The sequence below is a fragment of the Bombina bombina genome, chromosome 2 (genome assembly GCF_027579735.1).
Source record: "Bombina bombina isolate aBomBom1 chromosome 2, aBomBom1.pri, whole genome shotgun sequence".
NCBI lineage: Eukaryota > Metazoa > Chordata > Amphibia > Anura > Bombinatoridae > Bombina > Bombina bombina.
Window position 1 is genome coordinate 475,292,726 of NC_069500.1, and position 26,541 is coordinate 475,319,266.

General features: G+C 38.1%; 1 protein-coding gene across 4 annotated transcripts in view; it reads right to left on the bottom strand.

The window, feature by feature from the left end:
• Positions 1-26,541, bottom strand: part of DAO (D-amino acid oxidase) — a 151,630-nt gene that overhangs the window by 25,335 nt on the left and 99,754 nt on the right. For all 4 annotated transcript variants that reach the window (XM_053702139.1, XM_053702138.1, XM_053702140.1 and 1 more), the window contains exons 2-4: positions 17,074-17,286; positions 11,724-11,838; positions 1,825-1,901 (exon numbers count right to left, since the gene is read on the bottom strand). In XM_053702139.1, the coding sequence (XP_053558114.1) occupies positions 1,825-1,901; positions 11,724-11,838; positions 17,074-17,267 (386 nt within the window). In that variant the 5' untranslated portion in view covers positions 17,268-17,286. The remainder of the gene's footprint in view (positions 1-1,824; positions 1,902-11,723; positions 11,839-17,073; positions 17,287-26,541) is intronic.

The window sequence follows — 26,541 nt, forward strand, 5'->3', positions numbered from 1 at the left end:
CCTTAGAGAAGTATAGCAAAATCCGCATTTCTAGAATGTTATGAGGATGTAGGATCTTGCAGCGATGGAGGATTATTTTCGATCATCTCAGAGATTTAGATCTTTAGGCCTTAAAAGGGACAGTCAAGTCCAAAAAAACTTTCATGATTTAAATAGGGGATGTAATTTTAAACAACTTTCCAATTTACTTTTATCACCAATTTTGCTTTGATCTCTTGGTATTCTTAGTTGAAAGCTAAACCTATGAGGTTCATATGCTAATTTCTTAGACCTTGAAGACTGCCTCTAATCTGAATGCATTTTGACCACTAGAGGGCATTAGTTCATGTGTTTCATATAGATAACATTGAGCTCATGCACGTGAAGTTACCCTGGAGTGAGCACTGATTGGCTAAAATGCAAGTCTGTCAAAACAACTGAAACAAGGGGGCAGTTTGCAGAGGCTTAGATACAAGGGGGCCTATTTATCATGATGTGAGCGGACATGATCCGATATTGTGGATCATGTCCGCTGCACATCGATAAATGCCGACAGCATACGCTCTCTGCATTTATCATTGCACCAGCAGTTCACCAGAGCGTATGCTGTCGGCATTTATCGATGTGCAATAACGTCCCCTGCAGATTCGCGGCCAATCGGCTGCTAGCAGGGGGTCTCAATCAACCAGATTGTTTTGGATCGGGTTGATTTATGGCAATGTCTGTCCGCTGCCTCAGAGCAGGCGGACAGGTTATGAAGCAGCGTTCTATAGACCGCTGCTTCATAACTTGTGTTTCTGGAGAGCCTGAAGGCTTGTCAGAAACATGGGGCATCAAGCTCCATACGGAGTTTGATAAATATGCCCCAAGGAATTCACAGAGGTAAAAAGTGTATTTCTATAACAGTGTTGGATATGCAAACCTGGGGAATGGGTAATAAAGGGTTTAATTTTCATTTTAAACAACAAAGATTCTGGTGTTGACTGTCCCTTTAAGCAGAGATCTTATTGTGTATACAGTGAGAGAAAAGATATGGAGGATTTTGTATAAATATATAAAAATAAGCAAATGAGGTCTGCTTCCCTGCAAACTCAGCCCAATAGATTGTGTTTGTGCTTTCACTTAGCAGAGACAGATATTTTATATACAAAAAATACCTAAAGGAGCAATTTGCCATACATTTTAAATTCTGCAAGGCATTGTAAACACATCAAGGGGAAACCAATTTTACAGTACACTGTCCCTTTAACTTTGTGTTTAACCCCTAAGCAGTGGTTATGCACATAGTTATACGCAAAAAAAAAAAGGTGCAATAATGAAAATGCTCTAACACATTATTTTTCCCCCAAGTCACTTTTAAATGCATTGCATGCATTGAGAACAACTCTGCATTTTCTACCACTAGATGGTCTTGCCCTATTAAAAATATACATCACTGAAACTGGTCGAGCTTGTTTGGCCTGATAGTGAGATCTGGTAAAAATGCTCACTATAAATAAAATGCCCCTCCTGACTTTCATATTTATTTTGTGCTATATGTTTAGATTTTCTGGTGTGTAAAAGCCATGAGACATCAATTTCACTTTAAACTAAGTTTGCAATCCCTTACGTTCTATAGAAGGCAGCTCATAGCTTGCTAGGTTTTAATATACATACTATTTTTTTGTGAATTCTGCAAACACTGCAGGTTGCAAACTATGCAGATCTACAAGAGGGTAGATTCAATTCGTTGCAACCTTTTTTGGGCATGGGTCTTCACTTTCAAGATCTTAAATGCACTATTTAAAATAAACATCTTCAAAATGTAATATTTGTAACAGTGCAACAATTACCATCATACTGTACCTGTAGCCAGGAAATAGCTCCAGTTCTTTTGGCGTCATCTGGCGAAATCCAAGCACGATATCTTTCCAAAAAGGCTCCTGCAAATGCACAACCTTGTTAGTGTTTCTAACTAAGCAGATTACCTAAACCCAAATTATTTAACAAGAGGTCACAATTTACTCTTTGGCAGTTTGAGATTTGCAATGCTTTGTTGTGTGTGTAATATTATAGTTTATTAAAAAGACATAAAAGTCCAAAAAAACACTGTGTAGCCACCAGTCAGCTCCTGGTAGTCCATTCCTGCTCCTGAGGCTACCTACCTGCTTTTCAAAATGGATACAAAGAGAACAAATTAAATGTTATAACATAAGTAGCATTGCATTCTCTGAAGCATAAACGTTTAATTTTGACTTTCATTTCCTTTTAAACAAACTCATGGCTGAAACAAACAAATGTCTCTTCTCAAATTACAGTGTTCTCCATAAAAAATGTCCATAATGGGTGATATTTTAAAGAAGCCGAATGGGGGCAGTGTAATAACATGTTCTTCTATATAAAGTCAAATTACTTGCATAATTTAACATTAATTAATTTAATGATAATTTGTGCAATTAATATTTTTGGGGAATGCTTTCTGGCAGCAGCCATGATGGATGGTTGTGTAAGTGGCTGTAAGGACTAGCTATGTAATCCATTAAACATTGCTTGTTTATTTATTTAACCATCTGCACTTCTAACTAAGTAATGTGGCAAACTCCAGACTTGACAACCATAACGGTGAAGCTTTTAGTGGCGGCCCTGACCTCCCTGATATCCAGGTTAATCAGCCAAATTGAGCTGTATTTCTCTTTACTTTTCTAATGAGTGCCATATATTCTGTAGAGTCATAATTAGTGCACAACCCACTATAGATATACATCATCTTCCATGGAGACTACCGTTCATTTGAGAGAAATAAGTGCTCTACTTAATGGGTTCCAAGAGACATTTGCAGAGTCCCTCAGAGTGGAGCTTAACCCCTCTCCTTGGGGCCCCAGTACTCACCACCTCTAGATATTCACCTACAGGGCAGCTGAAATAACCCTGTCAGAACTTCAACATGTCCATAACGGTATAAGCAAGACATGTATAGATATGACCGTGCCGGAGACCACTTCAGTGAGGAGTTTCACAGAGGCTTTGAGAGTGAGGTAATCTTAAAAATCTGCCTTTACCTTAATAGAAGTGGTGGAAAGAATCCCAGAATCTCCTTGAACCATTCTCCAGACCTAGGCTACCATGGACTATCTACTCTGAGAATTGGGATTGATTAGGTGCCCCTGAATGCTCAGACAGCCTGTTTAAGGCAAGTTATGTCTGGGGTTATTTCCTCCTTATTGTTCCTCAGATACAAGACTAAAGCTTCTCATGGCAATCTGGCTAATTACTGTATACTCATGTTGATTGATAGGCTACATGTTTTATTAGGTATTTTCATGCTATGTTTGCTAGTAGCCTGTTATATTGTTTATGTTAGACCGTGTATTTTTTACTGTAGCCCACTTTAAGCTACATCTGTCTCAAATGGTTTAGGAGCTATGCTATACTTTTTGCATTGCAGGATACTTACATTTGTTATTTTTATTATATTCTATTCTTTTAATGATTTGTTAGTGTTTCCTCTAGTAACGGCGCTAGTCCACCACTGCATATGTGAGGGTCTTGTTCCGGTGCCAGTGGCCAGGCATTGGGACATGATCTTCCTGCAACAAGTAGCTGAGACCAGCCATTAGGTGCCTATTACAGACATAACTTGTGTGGATCCTCTCTGTAAATTAGTGCTATTATAAGTGCTAAACTGAACTAATGTATGTAATACTTTGTTGCTATAGTACCCATAAATACGCCTACTGTAAGTTTATTTTGTAAAGTCATCAAAACATAATTATTTTAATTATATCGAATATAGGTTAGATCTTTTTACTTCCAACTCTGTGAAAAAAAGTTTAGAATGCAGATTATTGAAACACAATTTATTTTTCTCTATCAATGGTTAATATAGTCCACTTTAAATATGAGTTCAGTTCTTAGCCTGAACCAGGAGGACCTAAATGCATGTAGTATTGCACTGTATGTCTGCATCTAGTACAGCCTTGAGCAAAGGTATATATTTAGTTGAGAGCTTCTGCTCAGAACCTTTAGTGGATATCTCTTCTCCTGTGGGCTTACCTGCAATTTTGGCTTGCCAAAACATCTTTACAAGTTATTCACATATTTTGGTTAAGCCTCATTCTTATATAAAGTTGTATTATGGGGCTTTTAGTATCTGATCGCTTCTCCCCTTTTTGTTGAGCTAGTGCATTAGCAGATTTATTTTACAAAAACATTTAGTTCGGGGTTTGAGTCCTATTTTTTTTATATTGTCTATTTAAAGCTTAAAAGTAATTATCTGTACCTATATAAGATATAACTTAGACTCCAGTGCATCTTACTAATTAGCACTAATTTCATCTTATTTGGCTCGAAGAGTGGCTTTAGCAGCCCTTCTCCCCCTAATATTCCCCTATGTTTTTTCATTTTAGCTTTTTTGTGGTCCAAGAGTGGCCACTAGCTTTCATAAGGGGGGCTACTATTTGTTGTTCACTTTTGACTATTATGTGTGTAAGGGGATATTAAAAAAAAAAAGTGAGGTTTTCTTTTCTTATGTTTTATATTTCAAGAAACGTTAATATATGACTCCTTATACTTGGTACTCATTGCTGTTGTCTGAACTTATAGTTTCCAATATGCCCTAGCTATGAGTACTCATTTTGTGTATACAATGATGTACTTATGTTTTCCATACTTTTTCTTAAACCGCAATTAAAAAAAAATTATTTAAACAGTTTTATTGAAAAATTAGCTAATTTTACTTAGATTTTAGCCAGGTGGTCAGTAAAATCTGCCATGTGGTCCACACATTAAAAAGGATCTGGGGAGAACACTTAATTATGCAACCCTGCCATTTAATTCTTCCATCTTTGGGCTAGTTTCCATTGAAACTGGTGGCAACATACACATTCTCCATAGATTTTAATGGAGATAAATGTTTTTATCATCAGTTTCCAAACTTTACCACCTTAATGGAAACTAGGGGGCATATTTATCAAGCTCCGTATGGAGCTTGATGCCCCGTGTTTCTGGCGAGCCTGAAGGCTTCCCTGGAAACAAAAGTTATGAAGCAGCGGTCTAAAGACCAGTGCTCCATAACCTGTCAGCCTGCTCTGAGGCGGCGGACAGAAATCAACCCAGGGGGGGCATTGCACCAGCAGTTCACTGTCGGCATTTATCGATGTGCAGTGAACATGATCTGCTATATCGGATCATGTCCGCTCGCACCATAGTAAATAGTCCCTTAGGCCTTTGACCACAAAGTGCAGCTGACTAGAAACTTACTTATTTGACAAGTGGGTAAAATCTATAAAATTTCATATGGTTTATCTAGCTGCAAGATTACCAGTTGCAATTACATTTCATATGGTTTATCTAGCAGTAAGATTACCAGTTTCAATTACATTTCATATGGTTTATCTAGCAGTAAGATTACCAGTTTCAATTACATTTCATATGGTTTATCTAGCAGTAAGATTACCAGTTTCAATTACATTTCATATGGTTTATCTAGCAGTAAGATTACCAGTTGCAATTACATTTCTTTCTAATGACACGGTGAGTCCACGGATCATCATCAATTACTGTTGGGAATATCATTCCTGGCCAGCAGGAGGAGGCAAAGAACACCACAGCAAAGCTGATAAGTATCATTTCCCTTCCCACAAACTCCAGTCATTCTCTTTGCCTACGTTAAGAGCAAGGAGGTGGTAAAGTTAGATGTCTGAAAGACAATTCTTCAATCAAGAGTTTATTATTTTAAAGTAAAGCAAGTTGCTCTGCTTCTTCCTGGGGTTTAGCCGTAGTCCATGTCAGTCTCTTCAGTAGCTTTTAAGCAAATGGGAACTTGTGGGGTATAATCCTCACTGCGCCTCCCAAACAGTTGCTGCTGCCCTGTCTTGAAAGCCTGAGTAGGATTACTCAGTCTCTCTTTTTTTCCACAGGTCCATGTGAGGATCGGCATCTTCTCAAACCGGGTGAGCTGTCTTCCTGCCGGACAGCTAGATGTGCAGGTAAGTGTCTTTTTGTCTTCTGGGGCTAGGAGGCCGGCACTAATGGGGCTAAGGACCCTACATAATAAGGTAATCTGCATTTAACTATGGGACACATTATCCTTTAAGAGGATTATTCTGGCAGTGGGCAGGCACTTATTGCATGTGAGGGAGACTTAGAGATTAATCGTTCTTAAAAGAAGGAATTAACTCTCTATTGGGGGCTTCAGTATTTTATATAGTTTAGACATTCTCCTACGCTAATGCTCTTATTCAGAGTGATTGTGTTTATTTGGAGAGCGCACTTTTTCCCTGGTAGTGCCATTCCTAAGGAGCTAGTTGATGTTTCCTCCTCTCTTTATAATAAGGGTGAGCGGCATCTTTATTTTGTGACCGATTGGGGTTTGTTTGTTTTTTCTAATTCCAAACAATACTTGTTTTTCAAACTAAGCGGCAGGATGAGGCGCGAGATAAAAAGATCTGCGCTTCATCTCCATGCCGTTCTCATGGTCCCGCCTCCTTCTTCTTCTGAAACGGAGCACCGCTATTTATTTTCTTGCAGAGTGCAGTTTCTAACTCCACCTCGTTCTCTGACTGAGAACGGAGCGGAGTATTGTCTGCTGGTATCGGGTGTTAGGCTTGAATTAGCGGTGCAACTTTTGGCAATCAGTAGAAACTGTACAGCCACAGTACAGCCTAAAGTCTGTCCTGATTACTCTGGGTTTGAAGTAGTGGGTCTGTTTGGACGATGTCATAAGAGTATCTTAGACCACTTGCCCTAATTTCAGTATTAGATAGTGTATTGCATACCTTTCAGATTGTTTGAACCTTTAGTTAAAGGGACACTGAACCCAAATTTTTTCTTTCGTGATTCAGATAGAGCATCCAATTTTAAGCAACTTTCTAATTTACTTCTATTATCAATTTTTCTTCGTTCTCTTGCTTTCTTTATTTGAAAAAGAAGGCATCCAAGCTTTTTTTTTTTGGTTTAGGACCCTGGACAGCACTTTTTTTTATTGGTGGATAAATGTATTCACCAATCAGCAAGGACAACCCAGGTTGTTCACCAAAAATGGGCCGGCATCTAAACTTGCATTCTTGCATTTCAAATAAAGATACCAAGAGATTAAAGAAAATTTGATAATAGGAGTAAATTAGAAAGTTGCTTAAAATGTCATGCTCTATCTGAATCACAAAAGAAAAAAATTGGGTTCAGTGTCCCTTTAAGGTTTTTATGAATAAAACGTGCTGAATTAAACATTTTCTTCCTCTTAAAGAGACAGTACAATTCTCTCCCTTAAGAATAAAGGTTTGTTAAAATATTATTTTTATTTTTTCATATTTGATTTGTTGCTAGGACCAAATAATATGGCTTTTGAGATGAGCTGTATTAAATAACAAAATTAAATTAAAAAAACCCTTGTTCTCATATAGCAGATATATTTTCAATTGTCTGTATTACATGTTTAGCTTATCTCATGTACAGATAGGTTGTTACCCTCTGATATGTATAAGCTCTCCCAGGATGATGCTGTTTAGGTTATACCACATCTTTCTCTTTAATCGTCCCAAGCCTCTATGGCGTCACATGCAGTGCCCTGCGGTTCCTCTCAGTCTCCTGGAGAAGTGTATTTGCTTACAGAATTGCAAGCTCAGGTATCTTCTGTGGTATCTGCGACTTGGTCTGTTTTCCTTTTCTTCAGGGAAAATGCAAGAGGACATTTAAAGTCTCAGATAATAGGGTTTCTGCTACGCAGGTTTGTCTTCTTCTAAGGTGAGGAGGATTCACCGGTAGTCTCTGAGGGTGAGCTCTCAGATCTGGACAGTATAATTCCTTCATCTGTTGCTGAAGTGGTATCCTTCAGATGTATGCTTCAACACCTCATGAATTTTATAGGAGGTTTTAGCTACTTGGACGACACCGATCCCCTGTCGTCGTCAACCTTTTGGGGTTTGTGTGCTATGTTTTTTTTTGTTTTTTTTTCCTATGTGGAAGTGTTCTAGACGTGCTGTGGTATTTTCACAGGAATCAATGTGTGTGTGTATATATATATATATATATATATATATATATATATATATATATATATAAGAAACTTGAGATATTTTTCTCCCTGTCTCACGTCCTTTATGGATTTCCTTTCGCCGACTCCATTGAAATGCGAGATGTCTTTAGTAGAAGGGAGCTTTCTACTATAGTTCAGATCTCTGTGGAGGTTAGCTAGCTCCTTTCCGGATCCATGGATAGAAGCTGGAGGTTTAATTGTTTCATTTAGAACATTTCCTTGTCTTATTAGACTTGCTGTTCTAACCTGCCGGGTTTTGTGGCTGCAATCTTGGTCAGCCGAGAAGCCTACCTGTAGCTTAATAGTACAGTCAAGTTTTTTTGTTGTTGTTGTTTGTTTTTTAGTTCTTGCAGGTTCAATATTTTATATTTCCTCCATATCCACACTTCTGGCGTTTACTTTCTAGAACAGACTTAATTTCCTCTGACTTTTCGGGAGAAAAGAGGCTTTTCTTCCTCTCGTCAAGAGAGTAAGACTACAGGAAAGTTTTCCTTTTCATCTTCTATAGGATGTCAGGTCTTTTGAAGTCCTACCTAATATGTATCCTAGGGCAGATTTCTCCTGCTAGAGTACCTGCAGTCCAAGTATGATGAGAGGCATTCCTTGAACTGGGCTCAGGACCTTCTTTTCTGGCAGTAATAGTTCAGTCATAGTTATTTAACTCAAGTAACTCAAGATTTTGACCTTCGTAGTAGTATCCTTTCTCCTTTGGTTCATAAGGTCCTGTTCTTGACAAGCATAAACCTGAAGGTTTTTTATTGTTCCCTTGTTCGGGATCTTCTCAAACTTCTGATAAAGACTTTTAGGTCTTGGGGTATCGCAAGGATGTTATTTCAGGTCATTATTTGGTTCAGGTGTCATCCTTCCTTTGAGCAATTTCTCTTTTAGAGACCTTGTCAATCTTCTTTCCCATGGATTGGAATGAATCTGGGAAAGCGTTCCCTTGCTACTTCTACTAGGGTGATTTAATGGATACCCACTTCCGTCTGATCTCGGAAGTCAAGTAGGGCCAGGCCTGGTCAGTACCAGGATGGAAAATCACCTAGTAGCATCAGGTGTGGTTGCCTTGGGCCTTTTTACATTCTCTATCCAGAGACAATGGCTTTCGGAGGTCAGATAATTTAGGAATTATTCCTTCTCCTTTCTCTGCAGTCTAATGTCCGGCCAACAGCAAGCTCTAGTGGTCCGGTTGATAACTTAGCTATCTTGCAACCAGGAGGTTGGGAGTTGAGATCTAGCTGCAGTTGTTTTTCCTTCACTTTTCAGTGACTCGCTGTCTGGAGGGAATTGGTCTGATGGTTTCCAGGGACATAATTCCCCTTGCTGTTTTCCATGAAATGGAGAACATTCAGATTTGTCTCAGATGATAGTTCTAATTCAGAGACAGGAGATTCTCTTCCTTAGTGGTCCTTCAGGAGTGTCTGTCTCAGGTTGCATGCTTCTAGAGACACCCTGGGTCATGTGAACAGTCTGGGTTCTGTTAAGGCAAGGGGATTATGATCTTGGATGTGTCTGCTCTCCTTGTTTACATCTTGGAGTTGAGAGTGATTTGCAATGCTCTGATAGCTCGGTTTTGGCCGGACTATATCACCCCTAGGGGCTATATCAACTACCAGGGAGGAACTCTGAGTTCCCTAGCCGGTAGGAGGTGACTTGGATTTTCAGTGGGCGGAAGCTCACAATTGCTGTCTATCTGTCATCCTCATTCCAGGAGTGGACAACTGGGAAGCGAATCTGAGCGTATAGACTTTTTATCCCTGGGAGTGGGAACTCTATCCGGAGGAGTTTTCCAGTTTAACCCTCAGATGGGGCGTGCTGGAACCAGTTTTGATTGAGTCTTGGCAGAATGCCGAGTTTTTGAGGTACAGTTCTAGGTTAATGGATCCACTGGCCGCTCTGATAGATGCACTGGCGGTTCTTTGGAATTTCAGGCTGGTAAACCTGTTCCCTCCGTTTGCTCGTATCAAACAGGAGAGAGTATCAGGGATTCTAATAGCCCCTGCGTGGCTTCGCAGGATCTGGTATGCAGACCTAGTGGAGATGTTGTCTCTTCCGCCGGGGAGACCATCTCTGAGGAAGGACCTTCTGGTTCAGGGTCCCTTAATTCGTCCATATCTCATTTCCTTGAAGCTGACTGATTGGAGATCGAACACTTATTTCTATCTAAACGTGGTTTTCTGAGTCGGTCGTTGAAACCATGATTCAGGCTCCTAACACTGTTACTAGAAAAATTTACCATAAGATAGATGTAAATATCTTTATGGGTGTGACTATAAAGGATATTCTTGGAGTAAGGTCAGGATCCAAGGATCTTATCTTCGGCCTTGAGAAGAGATTTCTGTTCTATCCTTTCTGCTGCAGAAGCGTCTTGCGGATATGCCGGAGGTACAATCCTTTTGTCAGGTCCTGGTCAGAGTCAGGCCTGTATTTAATTCAGTTGCCCCTCTTTGGAGACTAAACCTTGCTCTTAAAGGTTTTCCTGCTGGCTTTGTTTGAGCCTATGCATTCCATAGACATCAAGTTATTATCTTGGAAGGTTTTGTTTCTTACTGCTACTTTTTTTGCTCTGATGGTTTCTGAACTCTCAGCTTTGCAGTGTGATTTTCCTTATCTAATTTTTCATGCAGCTAAGGCAGTTATCCGTATCAAGTTTGGTTTTCTTCCTAAGGTGGTTGCGGACAGAAGTATTATCAGGAAATTGTTGTTCCTTCTTCTGTCCTAATCCTTCTTTTCATAAGGACCGTTTGTTACACGTCTTAGACGTTGTGCGGGCTCTTACATTTTATCTGCAGGCTACAAAGAACTTTTGTCAGTGTTCTGCATTGTTTGTTTGCTTTTCTGGAAAATGTAAGGGTCAGAAAGCTTCTGCCACTTCTTTTTCTTTCTGGTTGAGAAGTATTATTCGTACAGCATTTGAGACTGCTGGACAGCAGCCCCCTGAGAGAATCACAGCTTATTCCACTAGGGCTGTTTTTCTTCTTCTTGGGCCTTTAAGATTGAGGCCTCTGTGGATCAGATTTGCAAGGCTGCGACTTAGTCTTCTTGGCACTCTTTTTCTAAATTATATAAATTGAATATGTTTGCCTCCTTTGGGGAAAGGTTCTTCAAGCAGTGGTGCCTTCTGTTTAGGTTCCCTGTCCCTCCCTTATCATCTGTGTCCTCTGGCATGGGTATTGATTCCCAACAGTAATTGATGATGATCTGTGGACTCACCGTGTCATTAGAAAGAAAATGAAATTTATGCTTACCTGATAAATTTATTTATTTCTTGACATGGTGAGTCCACAGCCCGTCCTGTTTTTCAGACAGTTTTTTGTTATATAAACCTCAGGCACCTCTGCACCTTGTGTTATTTCCTTTCTCTCCTTTTCCTTGGTTGAATGACTGGGGTTTGTGGGAAGGGAAGTGATACTTATCAGCTATGCTGTGGTGCTCTTTGCCTCCTTCTGCTGGCCAGGAGTGATATACCCAACAGTAATTGATGATGATCCGTGGAGTCACCGTGTCAAGAAATAAATACATTTATTAGGTAAGCATAAGTTTTGTTTTCATATGGTTTATCTAGCTGTAAAATTACCAGTTGCAATTACATTTCATATGGTTTATCTAGCTGTAAAATTACCAGTTGCAATTACATTTTATATGGTTTATCTAGCTGTAAAATTACGAGTTGCAAGAAATTTGTAGGCTGCAAAACATCTTAAATGTCAGATAATTTTAGCTGCTGACTCACAGGTGCTGGCTCTTTTAAGATGTTGTATCCAGATTGCAGAAACAGTCCCATATCAGGGGCCTCCTCTGAGTGGGCAAATTTCAGCAAGTAGTCAAAGGTATCCTTGTTCCATTTGCTGCAAACAAATAATAGATTTCACTTATGGGTATACACAAAAATAGATAAGTAAAAAGTCTCCTTATAATAATTTATTTTATTAATACATTAAATAATACTATATCATTTTTTAATTAACCCTTTGAGTGCTAAGCACTTTCCCACCTGGGTGCTAAGGTTTTCTTAAAGGGTTTTTTATTTAATATTTGTAAAAATATTTTTTTTAACTTTTTTTATTTATTTCAGATCCCCAAGACTTACACCGTTGGAAAGGTTAGGCGATTACCTTTCCAACGGTGGGTCTTGGGGGTCTGTAGCTGCTTAGATGCCTGAGATACAGGCTTCTAAGCAGCATGCCCCCTGCTCCTATATTTAACATTGTTAATGTCACGTTTATTGCGCGTGATGTCACCACGCAAAACGGAAGCCCCGGCGATGCCTTTCATTATGCAACACCGATCGCCGGGGTAGGAGCGGGTGGGAGCCCCCAGATCTCCCTCAAGTTGGGAGAATGCTAGTGACGGCTCTGAGCCATCATTAGCACCAGAGTGGGAAACTCTGTGATGGCTCAGAGTCGTCATTAGCACTCAAGGGGTTAAAAAGGGATAGTCTAGTCAAAATTAAACTTTCATGATTCAGATAGAGCATGCAATTTTAAGCAACTTTCTAACTTACTACTATTATCAATTTGTATTTGTTCTCTTGCTATATTTATTTGAATGTAAGCATAGGAGACGTATCATTTTTGGTTCAGTAGCTGGGTAGCGCTTGCTGATTGGTGTCTAAATGTAGCCACCAATCAGCAAGTGCTACCTAGGTCCGGCTCCTAAGCTTACATTCTTGCCTTTTCAAATAAAAATTCAAAGAGAAGAAAGAAAAAATAATAGGAGTAGATTAGAAAGTAGCTTAAAATTGCATGCTCCATGAAAGTTTAATTTTGATTAGACTATCTTTTTAATAAAATTCCATTATATATATATACTCACTAATATATTACTTCTTCTGTGACGATGGGAGCCACCACTGATAGCTCATGGATTATAATTTTTTTTTTATACATATATTACATTGTACTGCAGAATTTTCTCCCTTTTTAATGTATTCACATTGATCCATAACCTGCTGGCTGGAGTGTATTAAATTGTTTACAAATAAATCCTTTACCTTTATTATGTCACTTAAAATAGCTAATTTTGCCTGTTGAAACCACCACCTATACTGAAAATATGAATACTTCAGTATTGGTTATAGAAAGGCTTTATAAACAACAGAAGGCAGAAAGCAACCTTCCAGTAGGGTGGTGGGGGAGATAAAGAGAGCCAAACTATGCAGTTGCTTGGCATAAAATGAACTCTTATCAGCTATTTGTCTGAGTACACTGTCCCTTTAGATTAGTCAACAAGTTTGGATTATACATGTACTACCTGAATGATTACTGTTATCTGAGCAACTGTACAGTCAATAGACTCAGCTTATGACTAGCTGTGACTGTAACTTAGCTTCTTATCCAGTTAAAGACTTACACCTAGATTTTGAGTTCTGCGTTAGCTTTAAAAAGCAGCGTTAAGGGGTCCTGGTATTACGAGTCAGGCAGGTACAGGTGTACCGCTCACTTTTCTTCCGCGACTTTTCCATACCGCAAATCCCCTTACGTCAATTGCGTATCCTATCTTTTTAATGGGATTTGCCTAATGCTGGTATTACGAGTCTTGGAAGAAGTGAGCGGTACAGCCTCTACCGCCAAGACTCCTACCGCATAAAAAAGTCAGTAGTTAAGAGTTTTATGGGCTAACACCGGAACATAAAGCTCTTAACTACAGTGCTACAAAGTAGACTAACACCCATAAACTACCTATGAACCTCTAAACCGAGGCCCCCCCACATCGCAAACACTAAAATAAAATTATTTAACCCCTAATCTGCCGACCGGACACCGCCGCCACCTACATTATAGCTATGAACCCCTAATCTGCTGCCCCTAACATCGCCAACACCTATATTTATTAACCCCTAATCTGCCCCCCCCCCAACGTCGCCGCCACCTATCTACACACTTATTAACCCCTAATCTGCCGACCGGACATCACCGCCACTACAATAAACATATTAACCCCTAAACCTAAGTCTAACCCTAACACCCCCCTAAGTTAAATATAATTTAAATAAAACGAACTAAAATTACTATAATTAAATAAATTAATCCTATTTAAAACTAAATACTTACCTATAAAATAAACCATAAGATAGTTACATTGTAGCTATTTTAGGATTTATATTTATTTTACAGGCAACTTTGTATTTATTTTAATTAGGTACAATAGCTATTAAATAGTTAATAACTATTTAATAGCTACCTAGTTAAAATAATTAAAAAATTACCTGTAAAATAAATCCTAACCTAAGTTACAAATACACCTAACACCACACTATCAATAAATTAATTAAATAAATTTTCCTACAATTATCTAAACTAAAATACAATTAAATAAACTAAACTATAGTACAAAAAAAAACAAACACTAAATTACAAAAAATAAAAAAAATATTACAAGAATTCTAATCTAATTACACCTAATCTAAGCCCCCTAATAAATAAAAAAGCCCCCCAAAATAATAAAATTACCTACCCTATACTAAATTACAAAAGTAATCAGCTCTTTTACCAGCCCTTAAAAGGGCTTTTTGCGGGGCATTGCCCCAAAGTAATCAGCTCTTTTACCTGTAAAAAAAAATACAAGACCCCCCCAAAATTACAACCCACACACCCCTACTCTAAAACCCACCGGATCCCCCCTTACAAAAACCTTACACTACCCCATTGAAGATCACCCTACCTTGAGCCGTGTTCACCCAGACGGGCACCACTGGTCATCCAATCCGTCCAGAAGTCTTCATCCGATGGGGCAGAAGAGGACATCCGGACCGGCAGAAGTCTTCATCCGATCGGGGCAGAAGAGGACATCCAGACCGGGAGAAGGCTTAATCCAAGCGGCATCTTCTATCTTCATCCATCCGGCGCGGAGCGGGTCCATCTTCAAGACATCCGACATGGAGCATCCTCTTCTGACGACGGCTAACACTGAATGAAGGTTCCTTTAAATGACGTCATCCAAGATGGCGTCCCTCAAATTCCAGTCGGAAATTAAGGTAGGAAAAATCTGATTGGTTGATTTAATCAGCCAATCGGATTGAAGTTCAATCCGATTGGCTGATTGGATCAGCCAATAGAATTGACCTCACATTCTATTGGCTGATCCAATCAGCCAATCGGATTGAACTTCAATCCGATTGGCTGATTAAATCAACCAATCGGATTTTTCCTACCTTAATTCCGATTGGCTGATAGAATCCTATCAGCCAATCGGAATTCGAGGGACACCATCTTGGATGACGTCATTTAAAGGAACCTTCATTCAGTGTTAGCCGTCGTCAGAAGAGGATGCTCCATGTCGGATGTCTTGATAATGGACCCACTCCGCGCCGGATGGATGAAGATAGAAGATGCCGCTTGGATGAAGCCTTCTACCGGTCCAGATGTCCTCTTCTGCCCCGATCGGATGAAGACTTCTGCCGGTCCGGATGTCCTCTTCTGCCCCATCGGATGAAGACTTCTGGACGGATCGGGTGACCAGTGGTGCCCGGCTGGGTGAACACGGCTCAAGGTAGGGTGATCTTCAATGGGGTAGTGTTAGGTTTTTGTAAGGGGGGATCGGGTGGGTTTTAGAGTAGGGGTGTGTGGGTGGTGGGTTGTAATGTTGGGGGGGGGTCTTGTATTTTTTTTTTACAGGTAAAAGAGCTGATTACTTTGGAGCAATGCCCCGCAAAAAGACCTTTTAAGGGCTAGTAAAAGAGCTGATTACTTTTGTAATTTAGTATAGGGTAGGGAATTTTATTATTTTGGGGGGCTTTTTATTTTATTAGGGGGTTTAGATTAGGTGTAATTAGATTCAAATTCTTGTAATTTTTTTTATTTTTTGTAATTTAGTGTTTGTTTTTGTAATATAGTTTAGTTTATTTAATTGTATTTTAGTTTAGATCATTGTAGGTAATTTATTTAATTAATTTATTGATAGTGTAGTGTTAGGTGTATTTGTAACTTAGGTTAGGATTTACTTTACAGGTAATTTTGTAATTATTTTAACTAGGTAGCTATTAAATAGTTATTAACTATTTAATAGCTATTGTACCTAGTTAAAATAAATACAAAGTTGCCTGTAAAATAAATATAAATCCTAAAATAGATACAATGTAACTGTTAGTTATATTGTAGCTATATTAGGGTTTATTTTATAGGTACGTATTTATTTTTAAATAGGAATAATTTATTTAATCATAGTAAATTTATTTAGTTTTATTTAAATTATATTTAAGTTAGGGGGGTGTTAGGGTTAGGGTTAGGTTTAGGGGTTAATGACTTTATTATAGTAGCGTCGACGTTGGGGGCGGCAGATTAGGGGTTAATAATTGTAGGTAGGTGGTGGCGATGTTAGGGAGGGCAGATTAGGGGTTAATAAAATTTATTATAGTGTTTGCGAGACGGGAGTGCAGCGGTTTAGGGGTTAATACATTTAGGGGTTAATAAGTGTGTAGATAGGTGGCGGCGACGTTGGGGGGGGCAGATTAGGGGTTAAGAAATATAGGTGTTGGCGATGTTAGGGGCAGCAGATTAGGGGTTCATAAGTGTAAGATTAGGGGTGTTTAGACTCAGGGTTCATGTTAGGGTATTAGGTGTAGACTTAGAAAGTGTTTCCCCATAGGAAACAATAGGGCTGCGTTAGGAGCTGAACGCTGCTTTTTTGCAGGTGTTAGGTTTTTTCAGCCAGCTCAGCCTTATTGTTTCCTATGGGGAAATCGTGCACGAGCATGTTTTTCCAGCTTACCGCTACCGTAAGCAACGCTGGTATTGAGGGTAGAAGTGGAGCTAAATTTGGCTCAACGCTCACTTTTCTGAGGCTAACGCATCCATTCAGAAAACTCGTAATACCAGCGTTGGCTTAAGGGTGCGCTGGAAAAAAAAGGAGCGTTAGCCCCGCAAGTTTTTACCGACAAAACTCAAAATCTAGACGATTGTGTTTTCAATTTGAAATGTTATTCAATAAAGGATCTTTTCTGAGCTTAGGGAGATCTTGTAAACAGGCTCTATAGACAAACCTAATAATTTGAGAAGATTCTCTCACTAAAGAGAACTTTCTCATCTGAGTGAATATAGATTGTTTTGTATTCTGCCAAGAAGAAGGATTAAAATGATTCTCACGTCTCCTGTGTGTTCCCGTTATCATCGAGATATGGCTGCCACAGCCCCGCTGCTCCATCACTGGTTGTAAGGGGGGTAAATTTGTCGGCATAGATTTCAATCTTCAGGGGGCGCACGGTACGATGGTACTGCTCATGAATGCACAGCGCAGTAGAGAGCCCAATAACTCCAGCTCCTATCACAGTCACGTGCATCTTTCTGGCTGTTATAATCCTACAAGGTAAAACAAACAAGGCTATAGCCATTAATGATTGTCACAGGTCTTTTATAAAACAAAAAGTGAACCAAAGCTAGTTAATATATTTAAAATGCACATTTCTGCTGCAATAGCAATGACATAATGAACAATAACAGCAATGTTTTTATTGTAAACAATGTTTCAAGAGTTGTTGTTTTTTTCATTAAAAGAAATGATTCTCTTATTCTACAAATTGCCTAAAAAGATTTCTTTAGTTTAAAGTACAGAATGAAGCAAATTAGATAATAGAAGTAAGTTGGAATGTTGTTTAAAATAGTATTCTCTATCTGAATCATGAAAGAAAAATTTTGGGTTTCATGTCCCTTTAAACGTTATAAGACATAAATAAATTGCTCTAATTTGTTACAACATTTATTATTGCAAAAATATTTTATAATTACTATGTGCCCCCCCCCCCCCCCCCCACTCACAAAGAAGTTAAAAACATTGTTTAAGTCCTTTTAGCGGCTGCAATGCATTGTTGCTTCTGAGCAGGAGAGAGACAATTAGCCAATCTGGAACAGTAAATGTACATAGCAACCAATCACTGGTGAGCCAGGTATGTACACATATTAGTTTCATAAAGGGGTTTTTATCAAATCTATTGGGGTTAACCCCAGGGCTTAAACACATAGGCATACACTCGATAAAACCCATTTATGAAACTAATTTCGCTAATATTTGCCACTGAGTTACAAGTTGAAAATGTCAGAATTCATAACGATATGTGCGTGCCCCTCATCACATCTTCAAGGTGCAAATCATGCTCCATTATGGAGCACCTTTCTTGTACCGTTTATTCTCAGTGAAGCTCCAATGTGAAAAACCATCACAAAAATGCTTTCAAAACATAACAAAACAAATTAACAAATTAAAGCGGAAAAAAAGTTCCTCTATAAAACAGTAAAACAAAACTTTTAAACAGACAAAACAGAAAAAAAAAAATAAGAAATAAAAATGAGGCAACCACATTAGCTTTGAAATAGTAAAACTTGACCTCAAGACAAGATACTTCCCAAGCGAAACAGAAAAATCCGAACCACTCCTCTAGATCACAGAGAAACACCCACAGTCAGACCCTTGAGATATATTTTATTCTATTCAGCATGACAATTCACAGTACCAAAAGAGACATGCGGATATATTTAAAATGGCAAACATTTACATAAACCTCAAGTGTTACAGTTGTTGGAAAAATATAACCATATAATTTCACGGATATTGGACAAGTAACCAAATAACTTCTCATAAGTAACAAGTCACATAAATATATACGCTGAGAAAGTATAAAGTTCAGTTATAGAGCACACTTTCTAAAGCACCAGCTCCTACTGAGCATGTGCAAGAGTTCACAGTGTATACGTATGAGTCTGTGATTGGCTGATGGTTGTAACATGATAAAGGGGGCTGACCCCATGCAAGATATCATGTATTGGGTTCCTCCCATAGATGTTAATGGCTGTAACACCCACTGACAAAACTCTAGGCCATAGTTAAGATATAAGACACAGGGGTGCTCAACCTTGGTGCTCTAGAGTTTTTGTAACTACATTTCCCATGATGCTCAGACACTGAGCATCAGCTGGCTGAGCATGATAGGAAATGTAGTTCCAAAACCTCTGGAGCACCAAGGTTGAGCACCCCTGCATTAGAGCATTTTTTTAGATCAGGGTTTTTCAAACATTTTTTACCAAGACCCAGTGTCATGATACCACATACCTTCGCGACCCTTTTTTTATGCTTGGTCTGAAAATTTCTGAAGTAATATAGAACAAGATAGCTGCAATTTTTGACTAAACTGTGTGCGTACTTTATTCCTGATTATAGTCAAACTTGAAAGTGTTGTAAAATGTAATAACACACACTCTCATACAACACACACACTCATAAAACACACACACACTACAGACACATTCATATTACACAGACGCACACTTTCATACAACACACACACGCCACACACTCTCATACAACACACACACTCTTTTATAACACACACACCACACACACTCTCATACAACACACTGACACACCACACATACTCTCATACAACACACACACACACTCTTTTATAACACACACACCACACACACTCTCATACAACACATTGACACACCACACATACTCTCATACAACACACACACTCTTTTATAACACACACACCACACACACTCTCATACAACACACTGACACACCACACATACTCTCATACAACACACACACTCTTTTATAACACACACACCACACACACTCTCATACAACACATTGACACACCACACATACTCTCATACAACACACACACTTTTATAACACACACACCACACACTCTCATACAACACACTGACACACCACACATACTCTCATACAACACACACACTCTTTTATAACACACACACCACACACACTCTCATACAACACACTGACACACCACACATACTCTCATACAACACACACACTCTTTTATAACACACACACCACACACACTCTCATACAACACATTGACACACCACACATACTCTCATACAACACACACACTCTTTTATAACACACACACCACACACACACTCATACAACACACTGACACACCACACATACTCTCATACAACACACACACTCTTTTATAACACACACACCACACACACTCTCATACAACACACTGACACACCACACATACTCTCATACAACACACACACTCTTTTATAACACACACACCGCACACACTCTCATACAACACATTGACACACCACACATACTCTCATACAACACACACACTCTTTTATAACACACACACCACACACACTCTCATACAACACACTGACACACCACACATACTCTCATACAACACACACACTCTTTTATAACACACACACCACACACACTCTCATACAACACACTGACACATCACACATACTCGCATACAACACACACACTCTTTTAAAACTCACACCACACAAACTCTCCCATAAACACACACATAAGTCGCGACCCAGTAAACATGGTGTTGCGACCCAGTAATGGGTCCCGACCCCTGGTTTGAAGAACCCTGCCTTAGATCAGGCTTTAAAATCTAGGTTCCAACACTGCAGTGCTCATTGCTAAAACTTTACAATTATTTCTTCAATATTTAAACAACTAATATCATTGCCAAATGACCATATTGGCCTGCCATAAGGGTCAGCTATTATTTAGCAACAAACAAATAGCACATTTTCCCTCAACAATACCAAGTAGATGTGATACAACCACAAAAAAATATAACTGTATTAAAAATATCAAGGTTATATTTATATGGCTCCTTTCCTGCAGCTCAGCTAAGATAATACAGCATTTAAAACGTATAAATAACATGTTGAGTGAATAAAAAAGGTTTTAGTATCAATATTTATGTATTACTTACTGCAGAGAGTAGGTTAATATGACAAGCTAATGCCTGTGTCAATTTAAAGAAATGAAATATACTTTCTTCATATTTAATTTAAGATTCTATTATAGTAATGGAATGTAAAGAATGTTCTAAGAGCAGTTCTGATCAATAGATTTATCTGTAGTGTATTTATAATATTTAATGCCTCTCTACAGTCCTTCCTTGGGATTGTAAGTACCTGTTTTAAAGTGACCTTCCAAGCAAACTATTCTGGGGCTATATAGGGCTAGATTACAAGTGAGACGCAAACGTTTTTGAGCAAGCAATATCATATTTTCGCAAGCAATTTTAATTAAGCTCATATTACAAGTTGATTTATGCTTCAATCCTTACCACGATCTTAGAGCTGTGGTTAACTGTTTTCTGAAACAAAAACGTTTCACAAAACACATCAAAAATACCTTACAAAAGTACACTTACACTCATAATAACACCATCTAATAAAAATTCTTAAAAACAAATATTGCACAAAAAAAGTTATAAGAGCTCAAATATATGAGATAATAATTTACATGTAAATTAACCTTTTATCTTCTGAAACCATCTTCATAGACATTAAACAATCTGAATGCCATTTTTATTTGGGCATGCTGGTATACGAAAGTGGTTGCAACTTGTGAAATGTAAATGAAAATCATGAAACCAATAAGTTGCAAGGTTTACTTCATTGAAATTATGTAAACACTAAAAACTTGCTAAAGGTTCTAAACCCTGTACAAAGGTGTTTTTTGTCTTTGCCTAATAATGGCATTATATATATATATATATATATATATATATATATATATATATATATATATATATATATATATATAGAACTAAAATCTATTTAAAGGGATATGAAATCCATTTTTTTCTTCTAAGCAACTTTCTAATTTACTCCTGAAATGTAAGCTTAGGAGCTGCCCCATTTTTTATTCAGAACCCTGGGTAGCACTTGGTGATTGGTGGTTACATTTCATAATCTGTCTAAATCATGAAATATTTTTTTGGGGTTCAATATCCCTTTAAATAATCTACTGTATTATATGTACGGTCACCAGAACATGTATTGCTAAATATTGGAAGACAGGGGTCCCTACCTGGTCTGAAATAATTAATAAGATACAATACACATACAATATGTACGAATTGGCATCTGGGAACCAAGACAACAAGGACACATTTCATCAGATCTGGTTCTATTGGATAAATGGGGATGCTTCAGACCGGGATCTACCCAATAGGAGTACCATACCTTGATCAACATGCATTACACACTTAGATTCAAAAGCACTACCATGATAAGCTTATCCAGCTGTTACTGGATTGACCCCCTTGAAAATGGCACACATGTTTAAAGGAGGCTCTAGGAACTGCTATAGAGGTTGCTCGGAACCAGGCACATATTATAACATGTGGTGGACATGTCCCATAATACAAAGAGTCTGGATAGATCTCTCTGAGCTCCTGACTACTGTTCTGGAGGAGCAAGTGACACTAACTCCGAAACAGGCTCTGCTGAATGATGGACACCCGAAATTTAAACACACATATAAACACATGTATAAGAATTGTTTGTACGGTCACTCGAATTGCTATTGCAAAACATTGGAAAGTAGAAGCACCAGACTGGACGGAGGTGTTAGGTAGACTTAAAAACATATTTAAAATGTATGAGTTAGCGGCACATCAATCTTCAGGGCTCAGTTGAGTCCTTTGGTAGAGTTTGGTTTTATTGGATTCTACATGACAAGGCTATATAGTACAGGATTAAAGTTATAAGAATGCAACTTCCATTTTTGCTAAATAAACAAGTGATTATATTTGATTCTAAATGGATGATATTTTTAAATATAACTGGTGGATATTGTATAACTATGAAGGTATGATGAGATTCTTAAAAATATGTAAGACAAAAAAAGGTGTACAGTGGACCAGAATGTTTGTTATAATTGTTTTATATGTTATATATACAAATTAGGACGTAGCTTAATTATTATTAAATATAGAACACTTGGGGTGCACTCCTGCATTCCTCTTAAAGACTTGTTTGCGAGAATATCATACTCTGAAATTGTATTTAGGATAAATTTCATGATACATTGATAGTAAACAATGCTGAAGGATTGTTATCTATCTTCCTATGCAATTGCTGGCTTTCTCTCATTGTTGCATGTTATGTAATATGATAAGTGTTCAATAAAAACTTATTTCAATTAAATACAAATATGGCCCGCCCACTAGTGACACAATATATAATAGCAATAAATATAGGTTTAATAAATCTGGTATCTCGTATATACATCTAAAATGGTGTATTTTGCTATTGCACACGTGCAACATAATATAATTATTCAAAAACTTCTTGTAATACTAACAAATATGCCAAAAAGGCCAGTTTTGCACGTTTATCAACTACCTTTAGGTGTCAAATTCAATAAATGAAAAATTATGCTGAAAAATGGTTGATAAGTGTCGAGAAAATAGATTGTGATTGCAGAGAAAATGATGGTTCCATGTAAAAAATGGAGACAATTTATTTTCAGATCTGAGAAAAACTCAAAAACCAAAGATTGTGATTAACTCAAACTTGAAAAGTGCCCATCATCAGCCAACAACCTACCAAAATTAAATTGTGTGATAGGTTGTGATCAAGGCTTATGTGTCTGGCAGAGTGTGGTATGCATGACAACATTCATGTTATTTATGCTTTTTATTTGATTTTGATACATATTGATTTGACCTGTAGCTTGATTTTGAATCGGACTGTAGATGCCTGACATTAATAATTCCCTTAAGGACCGGGCATTTCAGACTAAAACTTCCCCAAAAGACCAGAACATTTGTAGCATTTTGGCCATCACTCAATTTAAACAGAAATAGAACCTTGTTTTTGTTTTTTTTGTTTTTTACCTATAAAAAAATTATATATATTTTTTAGTAGACAACCCAAAACATTGATCTAGGCCTATTTTGGTATATTTAGTGCCACCATTTCACAGAATTCTTTGGTATATTTCATGCCACCATTTCACAGCCGAATGCGATCAAATAAAAAAAATTGTTAACTTTTTCACAAACTTTAGGTTTTACATACCGCTTGGGCAATCATGGCACAAATGGTTGTAAAAGCTTCTTTGGGATCCCCTTTGTTCAGAAATTGCAGACATATATGGCTTTGTCATTGCTTTTTGGTAAATAGATGGCAACTAATTGCAGCTGTGCACCACACTTGTATTATTCCCAGCAGTGAAGGGGTTAATCAGGTAGCTTGTAAGGTTAATTTTAGTGTAGAGATTATCCTTCCACCTGACTTTTTCCCCCCTCTGATCCCTACCTGATCCCTCTCAAACAACTCTCTTCCTTACATCACCCCCATTGGTCACCCCATCTTAGGTACAGACAGACAGTCTGTCAGTATGCAGTTTTAGTCCTTTTTTATTATTTTTATTTTTCTAATTATTATTATTAATTTTCTTCAATGTATGATTACCTTCCCACCTCTAAGCTAAAACCCCCTAAGTTGCAAAAAATAACAAACACTAACGTGTTTTTTTTGGGTGGGCTTTTTTATTTTTAAGCTTAGGGTTTTTTCCTTTTTAGTTTTTTTTTTAGTTTAGGATTCTTTTTTCCATAAAAGAGCTGAAACACTTTAGGGCAATGCCCTACCAAATGCCCTTTCAGGGTAATCTTTTTTTTAGATTAGGTTTTTATTGTTTGGGCAGCAAAAATTAGGCTTTTTTAGGGGGGTGGGGTGTTATTTTTATTGTAGAATGGGGCTGTAATATTTAGTTGAAAAAGAGCTATGTCACTTTAGGGATAGAATATAGTGTATATGTGCGCTAGAAGAAAGCTATAGGGTTAATTGTAATTTCTAATATTTGATGTATATCAAATGATCATAAGTGATATAAAAATATTTGCACACATTTCTGCAAACATTTTGCAAATATTTTCATTTCACTTATGATCATTTGATATACATAAAATATTTGAAATTACAATTAACCCTATAGCTTTCTTCTAGCGCACATATACACTATTTTCTATCCACAAAAAATCACTTTTTTCTGTTGTGAGAACAGGGAAGTATATGTAGCAAGGGTTTCAACTAGCGCTACACTAAAACACCTATATATTTTTATGTAACTTTAGGGCAATGCCCTACAAAAAAGCCCTTCTAAGAGATATTGTTATAATAACGTTTAGTGTTGGTTTAGAGTTTTTTATTTTAAGGTGTTTTTTTTTAAAGAGGGCCTTAGTTTTAGTATAGGCATAACTGTGGGTTTTTTATTTTTGGTAGTGGTTGTTTTTTTTTTCTGTAATGTATTTTTGTTGTAAATTTAGTGTTTGTTATTTCTTGTAATTTAGGGGGTTTTAGCTTAGAGGTGGGGGAGGTTAGCTGTTAGGTAGTTAAATAGTATGGGTATAGTTTGCTTTGGTGGGTTGTGGCAGAATATTGGTTAATAGGCTAGGCGGTATTGTCAATATAGGGGCTAAGTAGTGTAGGGGTTATTGCGCTGGGCTATGGGCGGGGTAGGGGTTAAGTAGTGTAGGGTGCGTATTTGTGGTGGGCTAATGGCAGTATAGGGGTTAAGTAGTGTAGGGGTTACTGTACTGGGCTATTAGCGTTATAGGGATTAAGTAGTATAGGGGGTGTTTGTGGTGGGCTATTGGTGGTATAGGGGTTAATAGGTTAGGAAATGTATTGCAGTGGGCTATTGGTGTTTTAGGGGTGAATAGGTTAGGATGTTTATTGCAATGGTTTTTTTGTCGGTTTAGGGGTTAAGTAGTGTAGGGTTAGTTTGCAGTGGTGGGTTATGGCGGTTTAGGGGTACATAGGTATAGTTATTAGGCTTGGTACTATATATTTAAAAAGGATCCTTTACTTTACATCGCCAATGTTGGTGCCGATGCTGCTTGGAATATTTCACTAGCATCACCACCCATTATAATGTACAGGGAGTGCAGAATTATTAGGCAAAAGAGTATTTTGACCACATCATCCTCTTTATGCATGTTGTCTTATTCCAAGCTGTATAGGCTCGAAAGCCTACTACCAATTAAGCATATTAGGTGATGTGCATCTCTGTAATGAGAAGGGGTGTGGTCTAATGACATCAACACCCTATATCAGGTGTGCATAATTATTAGGCAACTTCCTTTCCTTTGGCAAAATGGGTCAAAAGAAGGACTTGACAGGCTCAGAAAAGTAAAAATTAGTGAGATATCTTTCAGAGGGATGCAGCACTCTTAAAATTGCAAAGCTTCTGAAGTGTGATCATCGAACAATCAAGCGTTTCATTCAAAATAGTCAACAGGGTCAAAAAAGCGTGTGGAAAAACCAAGGCGCAAAATAACTGCCCATGAACTGAGAAAAGTCAAGCGTGCAGCTGCCAAGATGCCACTTGCCACCATTTTGGCCATATTTCAGAGCTGCAACATCACTGGAGTGCCCAAAAGCACAAGGTGTGCAATACTCAGAGACATGGCCAAGGTAAGAAAGGCTGAAAGACGACCACCACTGAAAAAGACACACAAGCTGAAACGTCAAGACTGGGCCAAGAAATATCTCAAGACTGATTTTTCTAAGGTTTTATGGACTGATGAAATGAGAGTGAGTCTTGATGGGCCAGATGGATGGGCCTGTGGCTGGATTGGTAAAGGGCAGAGAGCTCCAGTCCGACTCAGATGCCAGCAAGGTGGAGGTGGAGTACTGGTTTGGGCTGGTATCATCAAAGATGAGCTTGTGGGGCCTTTTCGGGTTGAGGATGGAGTCAAGCTCAACTCCCAGTCCTACTGCCAGTTTCTGGAAGACACCTTC